Genomic DNA, 23,122 nt, shown 5'->3' with positions numbered 1-23,122 from the left:
AATATTTTTTCTTATTTTCCCCCTTAGTCCTTGATATTTTTGTATTTTATCCCCAAGAAAGGGCACAAAAAAGCCATATACAAGTGCCGCTTTTAAATGCTCCCAAAGCTGTCAATGGTAGCCTCAACAAGACGGGCTGAGGGCAGCTTTATTTCCTCTCATGGGGACAGAGCTGGACGTCTCTGAAACTAAAATGGAGGACCCAACAGGGGAGAGAAAAAAAAAAACAAAACCTTAACAAAATAGCTTTTCTGCACAGGAACAGGGCTTTATTCAGAACCTCACACAGAGAACCCAAATCTTTGGCTCACAACAGGCTCGACTTCAGAGAGATAGGAAAAGAATATAGAATGCTTTTTGAAGATTTTTGTTTTCAGTTGATCCTAAATCCCTTTTTTTATGTGAGTTTGGGGTATTTTGGTGCATTTATTTGTTTGTTTCCTTTGTACAAACCTTTGGAAAAGAGGAGCTGAGATCTGTAGGGGTCTCACACATACTTGCTCTCCAAGCCCAAATGGTGCTGTGTGAAGCCAAGCTTCTAAAGCTGGGCCAATTCACCCTCAAGTGAGTTGAATCAAACACGTTGAGCCATGTGGTTCCATTCTCTATGGAGGAGAGGGAGCTGATTGTTGCAGGCTGTGTCTTTGGATAGGCCCAAAAAGAGGGCAGTTAGAGTTACCCATTAGACTTTATCACCTATGCCAGTGTTATAGCATAAGCACAGAAGTGGTATGACCAAGGAATATGTTTAAACCAGAAATGACCTTTAATAGCAGTTTGCTTGCTTACAGCACAATATCATGTGCTTGGTGGTTAGCCAGGAGAATGCCCTCCCAAGGAAAAATGAGCAGCGGGTAATAATTTCACTTGCTTTTGACAAGAACGGTAAGGTAAGGAATCACTAGCCAAAGTCACTATGTAGCTTAAATACTACACAAATGCAGCTAATACAGCACAATGGAAAATTTAACACCAAGGCAGGCCTTCTGCGAGGGCCCACGGGATATGCAAATGAGCTGCAGAGCCATGCAAAACTCAAAGTCACCGCAAAAAGTAAAAGCAACATAATAATAATAATAACACCTTCTATTTGCATAGCACCTTTCTTTCATTCAGGGTCCTTTTTTCTGTTCAGCTATAGTAAAAAAGTGTTTGCTCAGCCTGGATGGAAGATCCCAGAACTTGCCAGTGTATCAGGTCACAGCCCAGTGTGCATGGACAGATTATGGTGTAGGCTGACGTCATAAAGTCAACACATTTGTTCAAGGGAAAGCTATTCTTAGCAGACTGTTCATTCAATAATTAGTTCAATGCTCTTTTCCATGGTATTTTATTTTGTTTATTCTGAGGAATTCTTGGGTAGTTTCTTTTGAGGATAATTTTAGCATCAAATCAAAATGGGTTCTCACTCAACTTTGGTCATTCTGTGCAGAATTACGCACCTATTGTTTATATGTTGTTTTCCGAGAACCCAGCGCGTTGACCTCAAAACACTGCATTCCACTCCCGCAACTGTCGTAGTCTGTTTCTCCTGGGACCATGATTCACTCTTCTTCGAGGATTTCATTGGAGATCTGATCCCATCTTCTCTCTGATCTCTTCCAGGAAGCATTTCTCCCAGAGGCTGGGGCCACTCGCTACGAGCCAAGGGCCACACAATGCAGGAAAATGCCTGCAGCGGAGAGAGCCAGATGGAAAGCGTGAGTGCACTGAAGCATTCTGTACCACTGCAAATATACACATAACAAAAATATAATGCAATATGTGCAACAATAGAACTTTTATCTATCATGACAAATCATTTAACTGACACACTAACTTACTTTGGTGTTTGCTCCTGAGAGGGACACACATGAATAATAATAATAATAATAATAATAATATTGATAATAATAATAATAATAATAATACATCTTTATTCAAATAGCACTCATTTTAGCTATAAGAAACTCAAAATGCTTTACACAGGAAAATAAGCAAAACATTGGAAAAGATTATGATTGAAAAAAAAAATAGCAGCACATTTATATGCCCAGCACAGTATTTTTCCTTCTTACTCAAAATCTTATACAATCTGTGTCTACCTGACAACAGGCAGGCCAGTTTAGCACCCTAACCCTTACTATAGAGCCACGCTGTTGTAGTACATTTCCCTGAAAAAGACGTCATCTGGTTGGCAGCATATGTTGACAAAACCTGTATGTCATTCAGAATTAATGGTGCCTTCGCGGATGTGTGAGTCACCCACACCATATGCACTAATGAACCCCTATACCATCATGGATGCTGGCTTTTGAACTGTGTGCTGAGAACAAGCTGGGTGGTCTTTAGACCAGAGGATGCTGTGTCCATAATTTCCAAAAAGAATTTCAAATTTTGATTTGTTGGACCACAGGAGACTTTTCCACTTTGAATCATGTCAGTTTTTAATGCAGTGCCGCCTGAGGGCCCAAAAGATCAAATTTTCATTTAAATATTGGGGTTAAATTATTTGCACGTCATTGCATTTTGTTTTTGTTTACATTTTGCCTAGAGTCCCAACTTTTTCTGGAAACAGGGTTTCTAACTGCCGTTTTGGAATTTATTTGGTGTAATATTTGACATCATACATAAAGCTAATTGACCACAGCAACTACCTTATATTGTGTATTCATGAATTGTGAAATGAACTCGCCTTCCGACACACCACGTTGCTTCACATAGGAAATATGAGAAAATGGTCCGTTTTGTAAGAGGGACTAAGGTCACTCTCTGCATTCAGTTCCAAACAATGAGACCAAGGCAAAATGGCTTAATTTTTTTCTGGGCTTGAAGTGACATCCAGTTTAAGAGTTTGTAGTGAGCATTTTACTGCAGACATGTAAAAACTGGGCTCAGTGCAGCTTGGAATTTACCAGCTGACACAAGCTTTTCTGACATTTATCATTACTGCAGGCAATGTGGATGACAATACGGTAAGTATTTTTTTATTATTAGCTATCATGGCTAATTTAGCTAGGTCCATACGGCGGAAACATGTCCAGCCAGTGGGGTCGACAGCCGGAAAGCGTCCAGCACATATTCAAGTGCAAAACTTCTAGCTAACTAAATGAAAGCTCTGGATACTTTTGCCTTGTGCTGTGTTTATTTACACATTATCTTTGCCATGCTTTTGTCCCAAGATTTTGTTACATTTTCTCCTACTGGCTAAATTATTCAAAAAAATGCCTCGTTAACTAGCTAATGGAGGCATAAGTTAACTAGATTAGCTAACATGAGTGTAGAATCTGACCTAAATAGCGGCACTGAGAAGATGCTACAAGGCTGCGAGGACTGTCAGGTTCAGGGTCAGGTTTGTGTTCAGAATCGTCCTCTTCAGTCTCAAGCATGTAGGGGTGGGTTAGTGTGATACGATTTCCACCCTGTGCCATACTGGAAGGCTGTAAGTAAGAACAGAGATCAAGAGTCATCAAGGAAGAGACTAGTCAGTGGTTGAAATATGAATGGGAAGGCTCATAATGGTCAACATGGCAGCTCTTTGCAGAGAATGCCCCAACCCTTAAATAAAAAGAGCCAGTCAGCTTGTTGTTAAGCCACTTGCAGGAAAAGCACCTGCAACCCCTGTGCGAAGTGACATCACATTTGAAGAGTATATTTCTCCACCATCTAAGCCAGTGTTTCCCAGTCCTGGTCCTGGAGACACACTGCCCTGCACATTTTAGTGCTTACCCTGCTTTGACACACCGGCTTCAACTCAGTAAGGGCTTGTTCATGAGCTGATTATTGGGTCAGGTGGGTGGCAGCAGGGAAAACACTAAAATGTACAGGGCAGTGTTTCTCCAGGACCAGGTTTGGGAAACACTGATCGAAAAAACTGCCATGCAGTTCAGTTACATTTGGATATGGAAACTCTGGGGAGAGCTCACAATATATTTGAAGGAATAATGATGCAAATTGCGCTAAATCACCACCACAACAACGACAATTTAGGCTCACTCTAAAGAGGAGAATAAGTCAGTAGGGTTGTTTTAGGCAGAAGCACATATGAGATTCCATGCCATCACCTCTCAGAAAAAAATCAAATAAAGTAACTTCGTTTAAGTGCCTTGCTAAGAGACACAATGACAGCATGCATTGTTTGAGGACTTAGAAACAGCATTACTGCAGAACTCCACTATAAGATCTAAGGTCTATTTCCCATGATACCCACCCCAGATCCACCTAATAGCATTCACAAAACACAAAATGGCCTTATGTTTTCACCTTCAGCAGACTAGCACTAGCATCTGCTAGCCAAAACAGGGATTTTTAAAATTGGCAGTCTATAAGATCAAATTGTGTTAGTATTGATTTGTTAAAATAGTCTAAATTTAGTTCATAAAAGATACTCAGTGAAATCAATTTAGGCCTTTTAAGGCATACAGTATAAGACTTCACTCTGAACATAGAAAAAGAAAATTCTGGAAAAAACACTAACTGCTATCTGTGATCTAATGGTTTAAATGATGATTAGCACATTTTAATACATCATAGTGCACTCTGCAGATATGCCTGCAGTTTGTCAGCGTTGATGATAGCTTGGGTTTCAAACATGTCCAGCAAAAACAGACCATGTTGAAAACTCTTGACTTTCATTGCTATGGCTATTTAATGAATATTGATGTTAGTAACTAGGAAATGCTTGAGTGGGGTCCAGCAGATGTTCAGCCAAATTAAGCGCATTATTGTGTTTACTTTTACATACCGCATTTTTGGCTGAACTTAACTGAACTGAGCTTGACTGAACTCAAATGAAACATTATTCTGAGCAAAAGAAGAAGTTTTTCCTCTTTCACAGTACAGATGTAAGCAGAGCATTTTGTACTTTTAAATATAGTTCCCTGCATCAGTGACATCTGGTTCTTACATTTCGAGGAAATGTGCCCTCAGGTATTGTTGTGGTGCTATAGAAAATGCACTGCTGGGTCACTGTTCTGTTTTCTGAAAGCCTTGATTGTGGCTTTGAAGTTCAATCACGCAGCAGGAAGGTCTTTGTGGACTTAGCAACGTATATTGGCTTTATTGCAGCTCCCATTGAGCATTTGTGGATTTTTACAAGCAAATGAGGTGTCGGGGCTTATTTCCATCAATTTATATGGGGAATTCAGTATGAATTGCTTTCTGTATGTTCTGAGGTCAAGTGTGACACAGCCAGCCACTGATCATAACAAAAAGATTTTCATGGCTTTTCAGGTTCCCAAGGGTAATGCTCAAAAGCTCATATCATTTGATATTCGATGATATGATAGTCCTCCGCGAGAAAGAATACCCTCTTCGACTTTAATCTCATAGACAAACATCATCACGATTTAATAATTGTATAATTTGAATCCCAATATATTTCCAGCCCTAGTTACACTGCAACAGCAGGAGCTCATTTTCATATAGCTCACTAAATGTGCATAGCATTTCAAGGTTGGGGAGGGGTCGTGCCAATATCCAGTGTGCCCCCACTTTATTCATATTTAATAGTCTGCCAAATGCAGTGTAGCACTACGCAGCAGCAGCTGAGCTAATTGGAATGTTTGTATCTTCAGCACATCTGTGAAAACACCCTTAATTATATCTATCGTTTGCTTATTTACCCCCTTATTTATTTATGGCCTGACTGATGTGTTGCATATTTCAACCAGGTAATAAGATTAAGGTGCTGTCCGTGAAAGGGAGAGAGCTTCTGCAGGGTTAATTTGTTTCCCATGAGGCTTTGCTGCTTCATTCAGCTATGTCCATGCTGTTGGCACTGGCTCGGAGCGACCCATCAGTTCAGACAGGCAATATGTTTGTTTGCTCTTCACCATATGCAAGGAGACATTACCACCTGTTTAGATGCCCGATTTCATAGTATGGTGGGCATGATTTAGGAATGAGTCATTTTGCTGTGATGCTGAGTTTAATATTGAAAATGGAATTGCTCTTGGAAAAGTATTAAACCTGCAGGTAAGAGGTACCATGAATTATAGATTGTGGATCTAAAATGAAAACTGATATTTCTAAGTGGTCAGATATATACAGAATATGCAGTGATGTGCACATGTCTTAGGCTTCTGAGAAAATTACATGTAATGCCAGTAATCTGGACAGTAAGCATTTGTTTGTTTAAAAATACAAGATTAGAATACATACAAATAAACAAATAAATAATGCAAAGTTATTTTTATGTCTGTCAGCATGTAAGCTTAACCATTTCCATTTCTGAACCTGAGGAAGCCCAGTATTTAAAGTTTACTATTTTCAATTAAGTATAGGGTTTATTTTTGTTTTTATTTACATTTTATTTACTTTTTTGGAAACAGGGGTGTACATAGACATATTTAAATATATATTTAACATGAAATTGACACCTCTATCAGTTTTTGTCGATGATTTCACTTCATTTTGATGAAGTGTGACAAAAAAGAAATCACAGTAAAACAAAAACATTTTAGATGTCAATTTTGTTTATGAATTAAGTACTTATTGTGATTACAATAACTGCATAATGATATTATGTATATTCATTAATGGTTTTCTTTTTCTTCTTATTATTGTTATTGTTATTAGGAGTAGTAGTAGTATGACATCAGTGATAACAGTAACAATTTAAACAAAGCAGTAGCATTCAGAGTAACTAGAAAGCTAACATTAATGCTGGATAGCCAGCCCACTGTCAGCAACTTTGTAAGTTTCTGATGAAATTCTAACTTAATAATATTTTGGGGCAACATGCTAAAAGGGGCCTTTGCTCTGTGTCTTGGGGGACATTTTGACATCAAAAGGAAAAAAAATGTTTTTTTCCCTCCAATCAAATCCAAATGCACTGCTCTCTTCACAAACACAAAATCAATATATATATATATATATATATATATATCTGAAGCTAAGACACTGATTCAAAGCCTACCTCAAAATCCACCATGAATTACTTGCCAGCTGAATCTTTTGGAATGCCCTCACAGTCCCCTAACTTAAACATTGTTGAAAATTTGTGGGTAGATCTTAAACATGCTGTGCATGCAAGATGGCCCAAGAATATCACAGAACTAGAAGTGTTCTGCGAGGTGGAGTGGGTAAAAATTCCTATAGCAAGAATAGAAAGACTCCTTGCTGTCTACAAATAGAGTTTGCAAGCTGTGATATGGTTTGCTGCAGAGTTTATGCTTACTTGGCTAGGGGTGCATAAACTTCTGCATACATCTGTAAACAGATTTACTCTTTCCTTTCTCTACATTTAACGGGGTTCCAAACTGCTGTTTCTGTTGCTTATTTAGTTTTTTCATGCAATGATGTAGTGCTGGTGCTGCACATTGTAAATCAAGAACAGTTGATTGTTGTTGATGTTATTTCATGGTAAGTGGACAGAAGTGGATGATGAAACTGTCTTGAAATGGCATCTTGTCTTTTATTCAAGTGCAAGACATAAAAAAGCTATGGAAAGTAACATTTGTTTCTTGTGTAAAAATGCATATAGCGTAAAGCAGTACACAATAGTATGATAGACTATTCTGAGATGGAAGTACTGACCTTCAGTTGGACTGGGAACTGAAGACTTGTCACATTTTCCAGCATTTAGCTGATAGCTAATCTTAATACAAAGTCCAGTAAACTCACCACTGCTGACCGTATTTAGCAAAGTTACAGTAAACCAGTTTCATCAGGGTGAGTTTACTTTGAAGCCTCTAAATGAAAAACGGCTGTGTTTTTTAGAATTCAAGCCCCTAGAAGGCAACTCTTCAGGAAGTGGTTATTTCGTGACAAATAGTGCTTGTTTGCTTTCATGGGAAAAATGAGTAGCCGTTGAAGGTCAGACCAAAAGAAGAACTATTCCCGACTGTTCCGTTCACGGGGAGCATACTGTTTGGCTCCCAGTATTATCTAATTAAAGTCAATGAAGTCATTAATAATGAATGAGAAGATGACTTTTATGCGGTGCGTTGAAACCGCCTCAGGGGAGTAAGCTCAATAGACCGTAGGTTTATGAAGGAAACGTTTTGAAAGGCAGAATAGCCAGAGAAGAAAGCTCTGTGGAGAGAAGGCCTTTGGATGAAACCTTGGCCTTTCAATGTTCTAAGATTGTGGAATAAATTCATTATGGGGGGAAACTAACACAAAAACAGCAAATTAAAATCGAGGCAATGCCAAACATAATCATGGTGTGCACTGTTGGTATGTTTCGTGTTGGTACAATACCAGGTTGGATGAGGGGTTGAAGTACGTTGAGGAAACTCTCTGTGTAATTCAGTGAGCGATTGCTTTTTCCATTTGGCCAGAGGCTGTTTGGAGAAAGCTGGTCTTCTGTGTTTCTGATCGATAAAGGCATGTGTGTCCAGAGGGACGGGAGGCACACTCTCGTCTCTCAGCAGATCGGGGTGTCAGGAGAAAGCAGGATTGACAGTCGTGACAGGAATGACAAAGGTATCCAGATTGTTCTAGATTGTTTGTCACTCTAGTGGTTCCATCTTGCACTTGAAAAATGTTATATGTGCTTGTAGTTAGTTCTTAATTGGTGTCAAAGAAAGCGTGAGAGACAGAGTGAGAGAGAGAGAGAGAGAGACAGATAGATGGGGAAAGGGGGGAGGGGTAAATTAAGATGTGAATTCTTTATTTATATTATTCCCTCATGCACTGCTGTTGGTGACTTAAGATGTTTAGATGATTAGCCATGCACAGCTGTTCCTGATATGCCAAATAATGATTGACACAATGATATAAAAAAACATGAAAACAATGATGCTGTAATGATGCAACTGATCCAGATCCCCTCCACCCAGTGTGCAATAGCTGGCCTGATCACAAGCATCTGATCTGTGGCTTTGTCAGCCCTACGAGCCTCCTTGCTTTCATATATCCTTCAAGAAGATGTGTACATGCTTTATCGTTTACACAAATTAGCAAATGTCTTTCAGTATTCAAAATGCTGATATATGTGATATATCCTGCAGGTAAAATCTATATATTGAATTTAAAAATTGATGAATGCATACCTACCAACAGCTTCATACACACTATTCCTCATATATATAGTGCAGATGTCTTTCATCATATGCACCAGAAAGAAATCTTGAAATATGATCTTTATATATTTGACTTTTTCTAAAAGGTCCCATTTTTATAAGTGTTGCAATTAAATGCATCTTTACACATTGCAAAATAGTATTACATAATAATTTGGGTTAAGTAACCATTAAAAATCAGCCAAACACATTTCATATTTTATTTCATTTGAGCACTCATTAATCAAGCAGAAAGAGTAGGCCCATCAGGACCAAGCTTAATGGAGAGCTAATTTATTGTAACCACACAGTGTTTGTCAAGTGGTCGATTTTGCTTAAAGCAGCCAGAGGAAAAAAATTGCATTTAAATTTAATAATCATCCAGTGTGCATTATTTAATCTGCTTGTATTACCATGTCTCATTTAGAACTTCTAAATAACCTTTTCTAAAGTTCTAGTTTAGCTGAATAGAGATCTAGTTGGTTCTGGTTTATGGTTGAAAGCTGGATCCTTCCTAAACTTCCTAAACTAAAGATTTGAGGACAGCTTGGAGTTGAGAGGTAATGGGGTGAAAATCACTCTTGACGTATTTAATTTCCAGTCAAGTAGTCATTAGTACAAGTAGTTAATTTTTTATTGTCCAGGAAAAAAGCAGAAAACATAGCTTAAGCAGAAAATTGCATAAAAGCCTCAGCAACAAAACATACTGTGAAATCTGTCAGTATTTAGTGTGTCCATACTTTATGTATTATAGCTTCCATTTCTTTGGAAGGCTTGCTTTCAGATTTTCAAAGAAATCTGCAGAGATTTTTTTCTACACCTCCAAATTGGTCAAAGTTCAGTCTTAGAAGTTTGTTGCATTTTCTGCTTTTCGCTATACATTCAGTGATGTTGAGATCTAGACTCTGGGGTGGCCACTGCTGTTGTGAATTGCTGTTGAGACACTACAAAATGGCTAGTCTGTTCCATTTGCAGAGACTTTCATCAGTTTTGCTTTGCAATTTTTCATCAGTAACAGTTTCTTGACAGCTACACATTCTTTCAGACCCATAGTGCTGAGTTGTCTTCTCACAGTGGAAGGATGGACAGAAACATCTGTAGATATTTTCAGATCTGAATCAAGAGTGGAGCTTGATTTCCTCCTCTCTCTAAGATGAAAACTTTAAGTACTGTTTATCTGATGGGGACAGTTTTGGTGGTCTACCAGGTCTTGTATGGTTGTCCAGAGTCCCATTTTCTCTGTATCTTTTACTAGATTTTTCTATACTAGTTTTAGAAACTCCTGGTTTTCACTTATTTTCCATTAACCTTCACTGACTGAATAAAATAATTAAATAAATTAGGGGTGTCTAAATTTTGTACAGTGCTATATAAATTTGAAGTTTCATGGCCTTCAGTTATTGGATAACTCCTTTATTAGCACCAGTTCAGAAGCAAAAGCCTCATTACTTCTTTAATCTGACATAATTAAAGCTTCTTAAGGTGGACAAAACTTCATTTAACATAACTTGCTCCATAATATCAATATATATTGCCGCTGTTGGAACAAAACCTTGTATCTCCATAAAGGTAACTTTACAGGACAAGGAAAACATTCTTAACTTACAATGGAAGTAAATGGAGAAAACAAAGAATTCCAAGTATTTTTTGACAATTTCTGTTGGTTTGTTCATCATGGACAAAGTGACACAACAAAAAGGGCAGCTGCCTTTTTTAAACTAGGTCAAATAATGAAAAATAACAAAAATGGAGATGCAAGGTTTTGGCCTGACAGCAGCAATATGTTTTGTTATTTATGTTTCTCAAAATGCTTAACTAAAGTAGCAGTGGCTGTTGTTAAATGGCCAAGAGTGAAACTGTGGCCAGGCCAACTGAGTGCAACAACAGCAGGGCTTTTAACCACCATGTCTACCTGTGAGAGATTCCACAAACAGAAAGCAACACCGAAATGAAAGCCTGTTTTTGGGCTCAACATTGCCTTGCGTCCAGGGGTACATTCTCCTCCTTGATTCTGCTGTCTCTTCCTCAGGTGTCAGACTCGTCCGAGTCTCCTGAGGCGTGTCCGCTGACCTGCATGGAGCCCTTCACCGTCCGCAGGCTCTCTTGTCGCAGCGTGCAGCTGCCCCCACTGGCCTTCCGACAGGCTGAACAGTACTACTGCGAGAAGAGGCAGGAGACGGAGACAGCACAACCCAGACCCACCAGCCTCCCTCTGAGAACTCCTCCTCTCATCGCCATCACCTCCGCAGAGAGCAGCAGGTAAACAGCCAGTGAAACTAAAAATCTTTAGGTGGTCATTAGCAACTAGGGCTCTTACTATAGTGTTTGCAAACTAGCTCAGGGTGGATCAATGAGGATGGAGAATAAATCTTTATCCCTGACATATAAATTCAAATTTAATCTGATAAATAAAAATGTCCTAGATATTGAGCTGCTATAGTTTCAAGCGCAATAGACTGGAAGGTATAAGAAGATCACAGGGATCCCCAACAAACTATAATTTTATTCCTTTTGGCTTCTAGCAAATGACATTCAGACCATCACAATCTGGTTCAAATGTGTTTGGAGCGTGAACAGAACAGAAAATGGACTACATAGTAGGTCCTGATTACTGGATTTAGGAGATATGCTTCAAAGATATGCAACAGTATTTTTCCTTAGTGCTATCATATCTGAAAAAATATGTGGCAAAAGTACCGTGTTGTGATCCTCATGTCTGCCAGGTAAGCATACAAGTACAGAGCATGCTTTGTTTATGTTGATTTGCTTTTGTATACCACAAAAGCCACTAATTTGCAAGCTGCATCATGTTAACTGGTAGCTACTACCTTCCTTTCCTTGGTGACCTATTCCTGTAAGTGTTTCATCTACGTTCCTGTTTAAGAAAACATTCCCTGATTTCTCATCTGTTGTCTACCTAGAGATACAAAAGGTCTATTTCCACGGAATTGTCAATAGATCGATATGGAGCAGTAATAGAATTCTGTGCAGATATATCTTGCTATTAGGTAGCCAGCTAACACATGATGATTTTGCTAGCTAATGCAAAGAAATAAATGAGAGAATGACTGGCCCCAACTGTGGTAAACCATAAAAATAACAATGTATGGTTTGTTCTGACATGCTATTCTTGAAAATGGAAGTAATCAGTAATCAGGAGTAATCAGAAAGGTAATCAGGGCGATATCTAAAAATAAAAACAGGATTACATACTAACTTGTTTCATCTTTAGGCACCAAAGTTGCATATTTCTATGCTTTCCAGGCATGACTTTTACTGTTCCTTGGAGTGGTTGCTACAAATTTCAGCTATGAACTTACATTTAGATCCTCCACAAGAAAAGAATCCAAACTCCAAAAGAAACAAGCATGTAAAACAAGCAGATTTCACCAAAATTACAGCATTAATAGTGAGCACTGCATTTGCAGTCAAGCTCAATCTGTGTCTAGGTAGACGTGTAGAACTTAACTACCATATGAAGTTGAATGAATCACTATGAAAATTAGGTTTTATGGAAGGCCGGCTCAACCGAAAGTGAGCTTCTTCAAATTAACCAGGAGGATTATAAGGATGAGGCGTTCTATTAGAACACAAATTGACGTTGTTTATCTAAAGCAAATAAGATAAACGTCAAGTGCTCCATCTAGAGACTGAGGTCTGTCAATCAAGTGCTCAGCCATGTGCAACAGCAGTTTGTCTCGCCAGCATATGGAGGAAATACACCAGAGAGCCACTTTTTTCCATCTGCTAGCACAGACCATTTTAATGCATGTTATTCTATGTTCTATTTTTGGATAACTTTGAAAATGTTCAGTACCAAGCACCATGTAGGAAGTAAGTTATACTATCCTAGTAGTAATACTGTCCTAGATTTCCAGGCCATTCTGTTACCTGAATCCATCACATGTGCATTGAAATGCAGACTGAATGCTTTTGTCGGGCACAATAATGCATACAACCACTTTGTCATGACATAATCAGTGTTGTCTTTCTGAGACAAACACTTTTGCAGATAACGCAAGAGAACCAAAACTAAATTTAAGGCAGGACTATAGTGATGTAGGTCAAGCATTTGTGGACATTATAGCCTTATTGTGTTGATTGGACTCAATTAATGGTAAAACATAGCAGATCGAGACACGTGTAGTACACTTTCAAAGCCCCAGGTAACCTAAATCTGTGTTTTCTAGAGGTTAGTCTCACACAATATACATGCACAAAATATGTGCTGTGAATAACTTTCCAATGTCAGAACTTCTACGGAGAACTTTACAGAGCGAAAGCTAATAACAAGCACAAGCTAGCCTAGCAAGGTCGGCCTGTCATCCATTCATTCATTTGTTCATCTGTTCAGCCGTCCATGCGTTTGTTAATATGTTTAGCCAGTCAGGCCAGCATTCACTTGATGCACAACCAGGAGTTGAATAAGAACCTTAGCTTCTTTCAGATGGAAAATGTTTTTAGTGTATTATGGACACAGTGGAGAGAGTCTACAACACAACCTGTGTATGTAGAGCCCGTTTCACTAATTTCTCCCCGCTATACTTGCACACATGTTGTATTTAGTTCTACTTCAGTGGTGTAGCAGGATGGGAGTGGTAGACTAAAGGGGTTGTCAATCACGCATGCTGGTTAGAACATTAGGAACATGCCCAACCAGTTCTCAGATCTCTGTTTTGTCATGTTTTTATCTTGTTTTTTTAATATAGGACTCAATTTTAATAACATGCAAACCTTTTCTGAATATTTACACAGTGTTCCTTGAGGCTTTACAAATTAAGGGGCCAGAAAGGGTTCTTTCGCAAAGTTTAAAGAACCTCCACGTAATGTAAAGGTTCTAGCAAGTACCCTTAAATTGGTAGAGATCCTTGTCATTAAGTGAAGATTTTTCAAAAAAGCATGGACCCAATTTACCATGGATTTCTGTTCTCGAGATTCAGTTCAGAAGAAAACTTCTTGCACGTTACATTCTGGGTAGAATCAGCAGTAGTGAAAGCATCCCCCCCCTTGTAAAGTACATCAGAGGAACTTTTATTTGATCATCAAAAATAGCCCAACATAAATCGATCCTCTATATGTGGATAATTCCTGTGAGGAGATATGGCTTTAAGGCAGTTCCACTAGAATGCCCTGAGAGCAAAAGCCTGTGCCTTGGCTCTCAGGAGACTTGCAACATGATTTCTGTGCCACAACCAAAAGCGTCTTGGTATTAGGTTATCCATGCACTTTGTCCTTGAAGTGAATAAAATCACAGTGAATGTAAATTTTTGGGTTATGCATTCAAATTTGACATAAAAAACTGACTCTATAAAATGTATGTGCACCTATAATATGACACATATTTGTGAAGTTTGATGTGGAATAATGGCAACAATGTGACATTTTATACATTCATATTTTGGGGTGGTCATGGTGCTTAAAATCAAGAAACAAAACCTCTCCAATGGCTATTAACATAGATTCAAAGTCCTTTTGGTTCTAATCCCCCTGTCCTCTGGCAAATGTTACTATGCCTTTCACCTCGTCCTCAAAGATTTCTCCTGGGGAACGGCAACAAGGAGTTCTTCCCCGCAAGGCATGTTTTTAGATGAGAATATGGTCTCGGTGCACTTTCTTTGTTGTGATAAAGGTGAACAACCGATGAACATTTTTAGTAAATTTTCAACTCAGTGAACTGTGGTAATATTACCTCCATTCATCCACTCACCCTCTAATGGAAAGACTGCTTCTACTTTACTCTATTGCAAACACTTGTCTTGGATTTGCCTTGCTGTCAGTGCAGATCTCAGGTGTTGGGAAGTGAGTCTCACAGGCGTTAGGTTTCAAGTCTCCGCTTGAACTGAGGAAGTAAAGATGATTGTGCCTGATTGAAAATCGATCTTGATAAAGAGAGAAGAGGACTGAAGAACAGATTTACCGTCGAAAGCAATTTCATGGTCAGGACGTGCAAGACTCAGAACTTCAGCATTTTTTTTTAAATCCTCGCTCTCAAGCGTTTGGATTTCACACCTCCATTACAGCACCAGTGCGTGTTACCTGCATTGAGGAGGAACCTGAGATGATTGATTGCGCTGCTAAGTGAACTGACATGCTACTGTATGTACAGTGACATCAGTTAAAGATGATACTTCTACTTTATTGCGCCTTAAAATTTGCAATTACAAGTCAGCTAAACTGGACGTGACACATCCCTGAGTTCCTGGGGGCTATATATAATAATATATGATAATAATGACTCACTGCTTTCAAAGGTGGGTGGAGTAGTATAATAAAGCCACACTTCAGAAAAATGTGGTTATATCAATGATTTAATGACTCATGTAGAATTAAAAGCAGCCACCAAAAAGTTGGAGTGAAGACGTATCAGGTCAAAGGATTCAAATACTGCAAAGAGTAGAACTGAAAGGGAACTTTGTGGTACATCCAGTATCTGTCAGCATTAGAACTGCTCTGTTTTTGGAATCCTTTTGGTCTAAAAACGGGTTGGCAACCCAAATGTTAAGAAGAGCCATTTTGTCCTTTCAACAAAAATCAAACTACCTTGGAAGCCCCAACATTTTGGCTATATATATGACTCAGTATGTGTTAATGTACTAGTATAGGCTAAAATATATATAATATAAACGAAAAAAAGACTTACTTTGCTCTGCTTTAAGCTTTAGCTCAGCTATAGCAGCTTTTCTCGCATCTCCGGCAGAAATCTTTTCCACAAAAGCGGAACAGTTTACTGTAAAATGTCTCTCAACATTCAACTTTTTATGAGGCTGAAGTCAGTTTCTCCCTCGCCAGCTTCTTGTTTGAATTTTTCCATTCCACCTTAAATGGTGCCGGAGGCGCCAGAATATAACTACGGTACCATTTAAGGTGGAATGGGAAAATTTGAATGAGAAGCTGACAGTTTCTCATTGCAGATTAAACGCATCAGGAAACCAGCTAGAGTGCTTAGAAATGCAAATTGTCTGTCCATTCATCTCCAAATTATCAATGTTTGTCTTAAATCTTTCTCTTTGCCATTTCGTTAGCTACTAGCTAGGCGAGATTTTTGTCTGTGTTGCTATGTGATCAGCAGTCTGCGTGCCAATCTTCAGGATTAAAGGCTGGTGAATTAGCAGTTATAAGCTACATTAACCCCAGGGTTTACGACCATTTTGTGTTAAAACTGTGTTAGAACGATCAACAGAGCTTTATTTTACTGCAAAGGAGGATTATTTTATTTTTACCTAAAAATCGAATTCTGCTGCGGAGCTGCAACAGAGCAGTAAAAGAGCCGCAGGCGGCTCTGGAGCTGCATGTTGCCGACCTCTGGTCTCAAACAAAAGGCTGAAATGTGAAATTGAGAGGTGCGAGCAACAACAGAGCAATCCAGATGCTGTCAGTAAGACAACAGAATGAAAATAAAATTAAAAATAAATGAAGAACTAAGTGAACGCTGATTGGAACATAAGTAAAATGCTACCATTTAAAAAACACAGAAAAGCAGAAATCCATCAAAGTGCATGTAACCGAGTAAGCACAACCAGTTATTACCCACTCTGACTGGGTTACATATATGTATGACCTACATTACTCACACCACCCCCTTCTGAGATCATTTGAATGAGCGCTCTCTGTGCTCCTGCCCGCTGGCCTGAGACTTCTTGACTGACAGCACTTTGCATATGCGGTCACAGTCAACAGAGACCCATTCATAGACAGCGCTTGGCAAATGTGGGCGTGGTCAACTGAACCTATTGATCGACGGTACTGTAAAGGGGGCGTGGTCTGTACCCCCCTTGGCGCTACTGCTACAGACCATGGGCTGTATATAGGCAGATGTACGAGACCAGCATCTGTGGACGGTTTTGTTGGAGTTTCGAAAGTGATTATCTTAGAGCTTTGTAAGAGCGCGAGGCAGTGGACGTGCAAAATAAAAGATGACTTCTGTAGGTATATCCGTTCACCTGTACACGGCAGTCCGCTGCAGTGGCCAGCAAACATGACATTTGCATAAAAAACTGCCCAGGACTTAGTGAAATAAAGTGGCGTTCTCTGAAAGTAGCGACATTTTGCTTTGAGATAGTTTAAGTCGTCTTCTTTGAAATGGATGCGGTCCGAGTGTGGAAGAATTCGCCTTCTCCGTCGCGAACTTTGTCGAAGTGATCGCCAAACTGGCTCTAATTTAGCTTTGAGTGCTCACAAACAAAAGAACAAACTAGTGCTGTGTCTTCGGTGAGTCCAGCGAGGATGGACGCCGGTGGCAAAGTGACCCCCTCCTGCCTGGTTCCTGACAGCAGGCGCGCAGACGACAACGCTCCAGCCCCCAAACATCTGTGGAGGCAGCAGGACCGGCTGGCGCTGGAGCGCGAGAGCTGCCGCAGGAACAGGCGCGTGAAGCAACGCGGATTTTCGGACAACGAAAAATACCTCAGGCCGGGGACCATGGACCGGACCTGCGCCGTGGACACCGGTGGTCGACCTGGGCTGAAAAAATCGCGGATGTCGTGGCCGTCGTCCTTCCAGGGACTCAGACGGTGAGGAAATTAAAGTTAGCCGGAGTTAGACTGAGCTGAACGCTAAACGCCTCAGGATTAGTGTTTTGCTGCGTGAGACGTTAAAGGGGAATTCCACCCTTTTGGCAGCATTTCTGAATAATTCAGTCCTTGAAATGTAAACAGACTCATTTAGAGTGGTTTGTCGTGAAGTGCTTCATTGTAGGCAAACTTACATTCAGATTTTTTACAGTGGTGGTGACAGAAACCAGGGTTGGCAATGTGTGCGACAGAAATATAACGCTAGCCATTTTATTTACTATCCAAAACCACCAGTAAACCTACACGTGTCTGAGTTTTATAGGTAACGATGATGGTGAAATAGAGAAAAAATAGTTTTCTTTAGGGACTATTTTGCCTTACAATGCCCTGCATGTATCCATCCACCAAACTGGATTAGAATAAATGGATTCAAATACATTTTAACCCAAACTTTATTACGAAACAGTGTCTCAGTCATCAGGCAGGTGTTCATACGGAGCCCCGCTGGTGACACCCTGTATAAATAAAAATAATAAAATAATATAAATAAAATAATAAATAACTTAGTAAGGCGTGGGACTGAGATAATTAAGTCGTGGCCACGACTTAGTAAAGCGTTCCCACGCCTTACTAAGTCGTGGCCACGCATTATTTTTATTTATACAGGATGTCACCAGTGGGGCTCCGTATGTTCATAATCATTTCAGGTAATAACTTTCTGTAAAGGAGCTTTCAGAGGCATTGAAATCTTCAGACGTCGGGTTCCTATCACCTTCACTGTGAACAATTCTGACCCTGTTTCTTTAGAATTGAGCATTTTAGACCAAATCACTCTGAATGACTTTGTTTACATCTTAACCATTTACTTGTGCAGAAAATTTGAACAATCGGTGGAGTTCCCCTTTAACTTTCTTGGTCGATATAGCTTAGGCTTTAAATTTAAATGGTGCTAAAAGTCAGACTTTCTTACAAGGTTTTCTAAAGTGATATAGGTGACCACTTTCCAGCCACATGGTTTCATTTCTTACTTACATTATGGGAAATAACATGAACTGCCTTTTTGCCCTTTATTTTCTTTCTAAGTGCACATTGCCTAGTACACAAGGTTAGTTTTCTTTCTGCAGACTTAACCTCCTGCAACCCTTATTTACCTCGGCTATAACGAGGGAAGCTATGGGCAGCTAATGAAACCAAATGCCTGTCCAGACTGTCCGTTCGTTGCACTTGTCTGATATAGTAGCTTATAGGCATTTGATTCTGCAATATTATGTAACTGAATAACATAAGGCTTTATGACCTTATCAAGGCAGGAAACTAGGCAACAGCACAGTGAAATCTGAGCACCATCCTGACTGATCACTATCTGTGATCATAACTTAATTTGCAAAGTGTGCTCAGCCTTGAAAAGATGTTATAGTTTAAAGATGTTTTGTTGGGCTCACTCTTCTTAAAGGCACTGGAAAATTCTGTGGATACTTGATTGAAATGTATAAAATGTAAAAGGCATTGGCATCAGCATGATTATGACAAGAAAACTGTGTTGATGTAGCACATGCACACATCTGAGTCAAGTCAGTTCAGTTATTCTCTGTGTATAAACAGACAGATTCCCCTTCACAGAAGATGTTTTAGCTGTGTCCTCTTTTGTGTCTGCAAATCGAAATGTGACCATTAGTAGCCATGCACTAAGGCCAGCCCCTGGGCAGTTTAGGAGCTCGCATCTCCTGGGCTGAGTGGTGTAGTGATGGCTTAGCAGCTCCTCATCAGAGGATCGAAAGGAGGAAGGATTCTCGCAGGTGCATTATCAGCTACAGGCTTTAGATATAACTAGCACAGTGGACCGGCCCTTTGATAACGTGTTATAGTCTGTGATTTGTGCAGAACGTCTGGTTCTCTCGCTTCTGCTAGTTTTATCTGTGCGCTCTTTGAGGTTGAACATTTAAAGGTATGATAAGTGTGTTTCAGGCTGTAAATAATCTCGCATCAAGGTTCAGATGATCAAAGCATGAGAGGGAACAGCAGCTTCTAAAATGTGGTGAAGCTTGTGTTTTGTCTGTCATTTTGAAAGATGTCCTTGGTTTTCTTCAATTTACTTTTTATCTCTTTATCTTTTGGTCTTTAACATCACTGCCTGGTTTCCTGTTTTGCATCCCCTCCCCCTCCTTTCTGTCTCACACTCTCTCTCACTTTCTCTCACTTTCTGTCTCTCTCTATCTCTCTTTCTAACAAGACCACCATATGTGAACATGTTGTGCATACAAAACAGTAACACACAGACACACACACACAAATCGTTCACTTCTTTTTACCTGTGTATTACATGTAAGGATAAGTATAGCATCACTTTGCATAAACTAACAGCACCTTCAGTCAGTTCAGTTTGAAAACTAGCCTACTGTAACTTAAACACAGTAAATTTGGTTATAAAATATACACTGGGAAATCTTCAGGGTCTTCTAATCATTCAGAGAAGGCTTAATGATTTTTGTGAAATAAAAGAATACATGTTTTTTAATTAATAAAGTGTTTTTATTTAATATAATCATCATGTTTGTTGGGTTTTGATTGAAAACAAAAGGCTTAAAATCTTAAAATATCTAAGGTAAATCTGGCCAATCAGGATTTTTTTCCTTGTGTTATCTAGGTAGATACTTCTGTTTGTTAAGATTACCCACCAACATACTTAGGAGGCAACAGTGGAATTTACCAGTCACTTTTTAATTTTGATATGAATGGTAGCCTGATCAGTGCGTTTTAAGCAGACATTGGAAGTGGAAAACAGCAGCATCTCTACCAGGGCTCTTTACTGAAGGACTCGCTGTAAAACACCTGCAGGCAAAAACATTCTTTACATTTAACCTCTTACCAAATCATGGGCCTGCCACTGGGCCCAAAGTTTTATCACACACTTCTGTAACCTAGGAAAAGCTCCATAAGTTTGCACTGAAGCCCCTGCAGTCGAATGAATAATAAGCCTTAGAATGTAATAAGCCTGGAATGTTAATGTAAGGTATTCTGAGGATATTTTAGTCCAAGCAAATTTGGAGCATTTTTATTGGTCCATTCATCATGAAACTTTAACACAAACGGCAGCTTCTGTGCTCAAATAATGTAGGAAAACAAAAAGGAAAAAATTTGGAGTTTTTCTGGAAAATGATGATATGTAAACTCGTCTGTTAGAAGCTTTAAATAGAATTTGGAAAGTCTTTTACAAGCCTCAAATGTCTGTGTTTAATCTAGAACGGCCTAAAATGTTCCAGTGAATTGCGATTGGCATGGTGCTACCATACTAATAGAATCCCATAGAGGTGGTCTAGCACAACTTAGCTTCATGTTGGAGGTTTGTTCCTCATTTTTTGACATTTTTGGCCTGAATTGAAAACCTAGTTCTAATAGCCACGGCTCGCCCTTAAAAAAATAACAGTGCATGACTTATTTCACATGTACCTGATTAACCCTCTTCTTAGAGTGTATGGGGCTCTGATTTACTTTAAGACACACAGCTGAACTTTAGACGAACTTTTATAAAGCCCTGCCGAAAAGAAAGCAAAATGTTGAAGACTTGTTTATCCACATGCATCAAGGTATGATTTAATATAAACTGAAGATGAAATAAAACCAAGTAAGTCCTAGCACTCTGCTACTATTGATTATGTCTGTAATTGCTTATAAGACAATTGCAATCCATATACTGATTACTGGAAATGGGTTTCCTCTGAGACATTTGGAGGGAAATTGATGGCCCCCTTTAGACACGTTTGTTTATGCCCAGATTGCATGACTCACCTTTTAATGAATGAAGTCACACTAGAATTAATGCACCACAATCTTTCACAAGAAAAACTGTGCCGTAGGGATTCATGATGATCAGAGGAGAATGATTTGTTTCAGATTACGTTGTTGTGGCCCAGTCCCTAAGACACAAACAAAACACAATACTACATGAAGAAGTCTTTTCAGAGGAGAAAATTCAGTGACTATGTATGTTTTGTTTTGTTAAGTTCAAAGTAAACAAAGTATAGAAAACTAATGATTGGAGTTTGTGCCTGTGGAGTCCATGTTTGCATGATCATGATTGCCTGTTTATTTTTATCATTATTATTATTATTTATTTATCTGTATCTTTATTTCTTTTAGAAATGGCACAGCTAAGAAGTTTTTAAAGAAAACAAATTGATATCAGTAGCAGCAGATAGTCAGTGTTTCAGTATCGGTATCAGAAAATAAAAACTGTATTGTGCCATCTCTATTTATTTGTTTATATTTTGTTAAGATCAGTTTTCTAGAAGTAACTGCTTTGATTGAGATGACTGTCACAAATAGATATATAGATAGATAGATAGATAGACAGATACTTTATTGATCCCGAAGGAAATTTAGAGAAGAATATATACAAAAAAACCTATCTACAGGCATATATACAACTAGAAATATACAAAAAAATGCAATAAGATCTATCCTGAGATAAAGTACAAGAGATAGACAGTAGAAACGTATAGCAATCGTATAACATATGTTGCATCATGAACTGTAATAGGTTTTATGCTTGTTGTAGACAAAAGTAAAGGATTTTTAATAGACGATTCCTTCTGACACTATAATTTAATCAAATGTAAACTTGATCTATATCAAGATAAATAGAGCTGTTAAGAAACCCGGAACAGTTTTGCTCCTGACATTGCTTTGATCTGACACCAGCCACCATATTTTACATTTAAAAAGTGAAATGTTAAGCACCTTATTATAAAAAGTGCCTTTTTCTACAAGTTCTGCAATAAAGCCATGCAAATGAATAAACAATGCTGCTTTCTTTTTGCTGTCAAACACTGCCAGTCTGCCCTTGAGTACACATCACAATGATGCTTACCGAAGGTACCACCTGTGATGGAGCAGAGCTCAGTGTTAGTTTTGTCTTAGCAGGAGATATAAGTGACATTACCATCATATTTTTTAAAATAAGTTTGATTCCCAGAGTTTTTTAGTTCACTAATTTGACATTCTTAAAAAAACATAAATAAAAGTAAATATAATATTTTTGCAATGAACAGTGCAGACTGAAAATGCGTAATTTAAAACTGCAGAGTGATATAATATGGTCTCATCTTTACATCATAGCTTTGATCTGGTGTCATTAATATGGCGTGTGAATAGAACTGGCTCTTATATGTGCACCTTGACTTGCTTAGAGAAAATTTGGAAGTTGGCCTGCATTGTTTGCGGCAGTGCATTTTGATTGGTCAAAAAGGCAGTTCTAAGTGTACTTCCAATGGACAGGAACAATCCAACATGCTTTGGCTAGCGCTGTGACTAATCCTGGAACTTTCGAAATCCAGGGAGTATACAATGTCTTTTACACACCATTGAGTCAGAAGTTTTTTGCAGAACTTATGAGGGCTAGAATGGGGACTAGCAGTGACGAGCTGAGGTGTGGAGAGGACGATGTGAGTGGCAGCCTTGTGTCCTCCCAGAGCTAAAGTGTTTTGATGTGTTTGTGGAGCTAGAGAAGCCTCTGGTGTCAATTATTACTGAGCCCTGTCACTTGCGGCATCTGTGTGCAATGACCAAGAGAGCTGGTGGCATGCTTTAAAGGGCTACCAGCCTCATGTTGCAGCTCAGGTGCAGGTT

General features: G+C 39.0%; 1 protein-coding gene across 1 annotated transcript in view; it reads left to right on the top strand.

The window, feature by feature from the left end:
- The window catches only part of pde4d (phosphodiesterase 4D, cAMP-specific), a 170,002-nt gene that overhangs the window by 13,588 nt on the left and 133,292 nt on the right, over positions 1-23,122 (top strand). Inside the window, exons 2-3 of the mRNA XM_036579428.1 lie at positions 1,606-1,700; positions 11,017-11,246. Coding sequence (XP_036435321.1) covers positions 1,659-1,700; positions 11,017-11,246 — 272 coding nt within the window. The 5' untranslated portion in view covers positions 1,606-1,658. The remainder of the gene's footprint in view (positions 1-1,605; positions 1,701-11,016; positions 11,247-23,122) is intronic.

This window comes from Colossoma macropomum, unplaced genomic scaffold (assembly GCF_904425465.1).
Source record: "Colossoma macropomum unplaced genomic scaffold, Colossoma_macropomum, whole genome shotgun sequence".
Classification (NCBI taxonomy): domain Eukaryota; kingdom Metazoa; phylum Chordata; class Actinopteri; order Characiformes; family Serrasalmidae; genus Colossoma; species Colossoma macropomum.
This window is presented reverse-complemented; position numbering and strand designations above follow the sequence as displayed.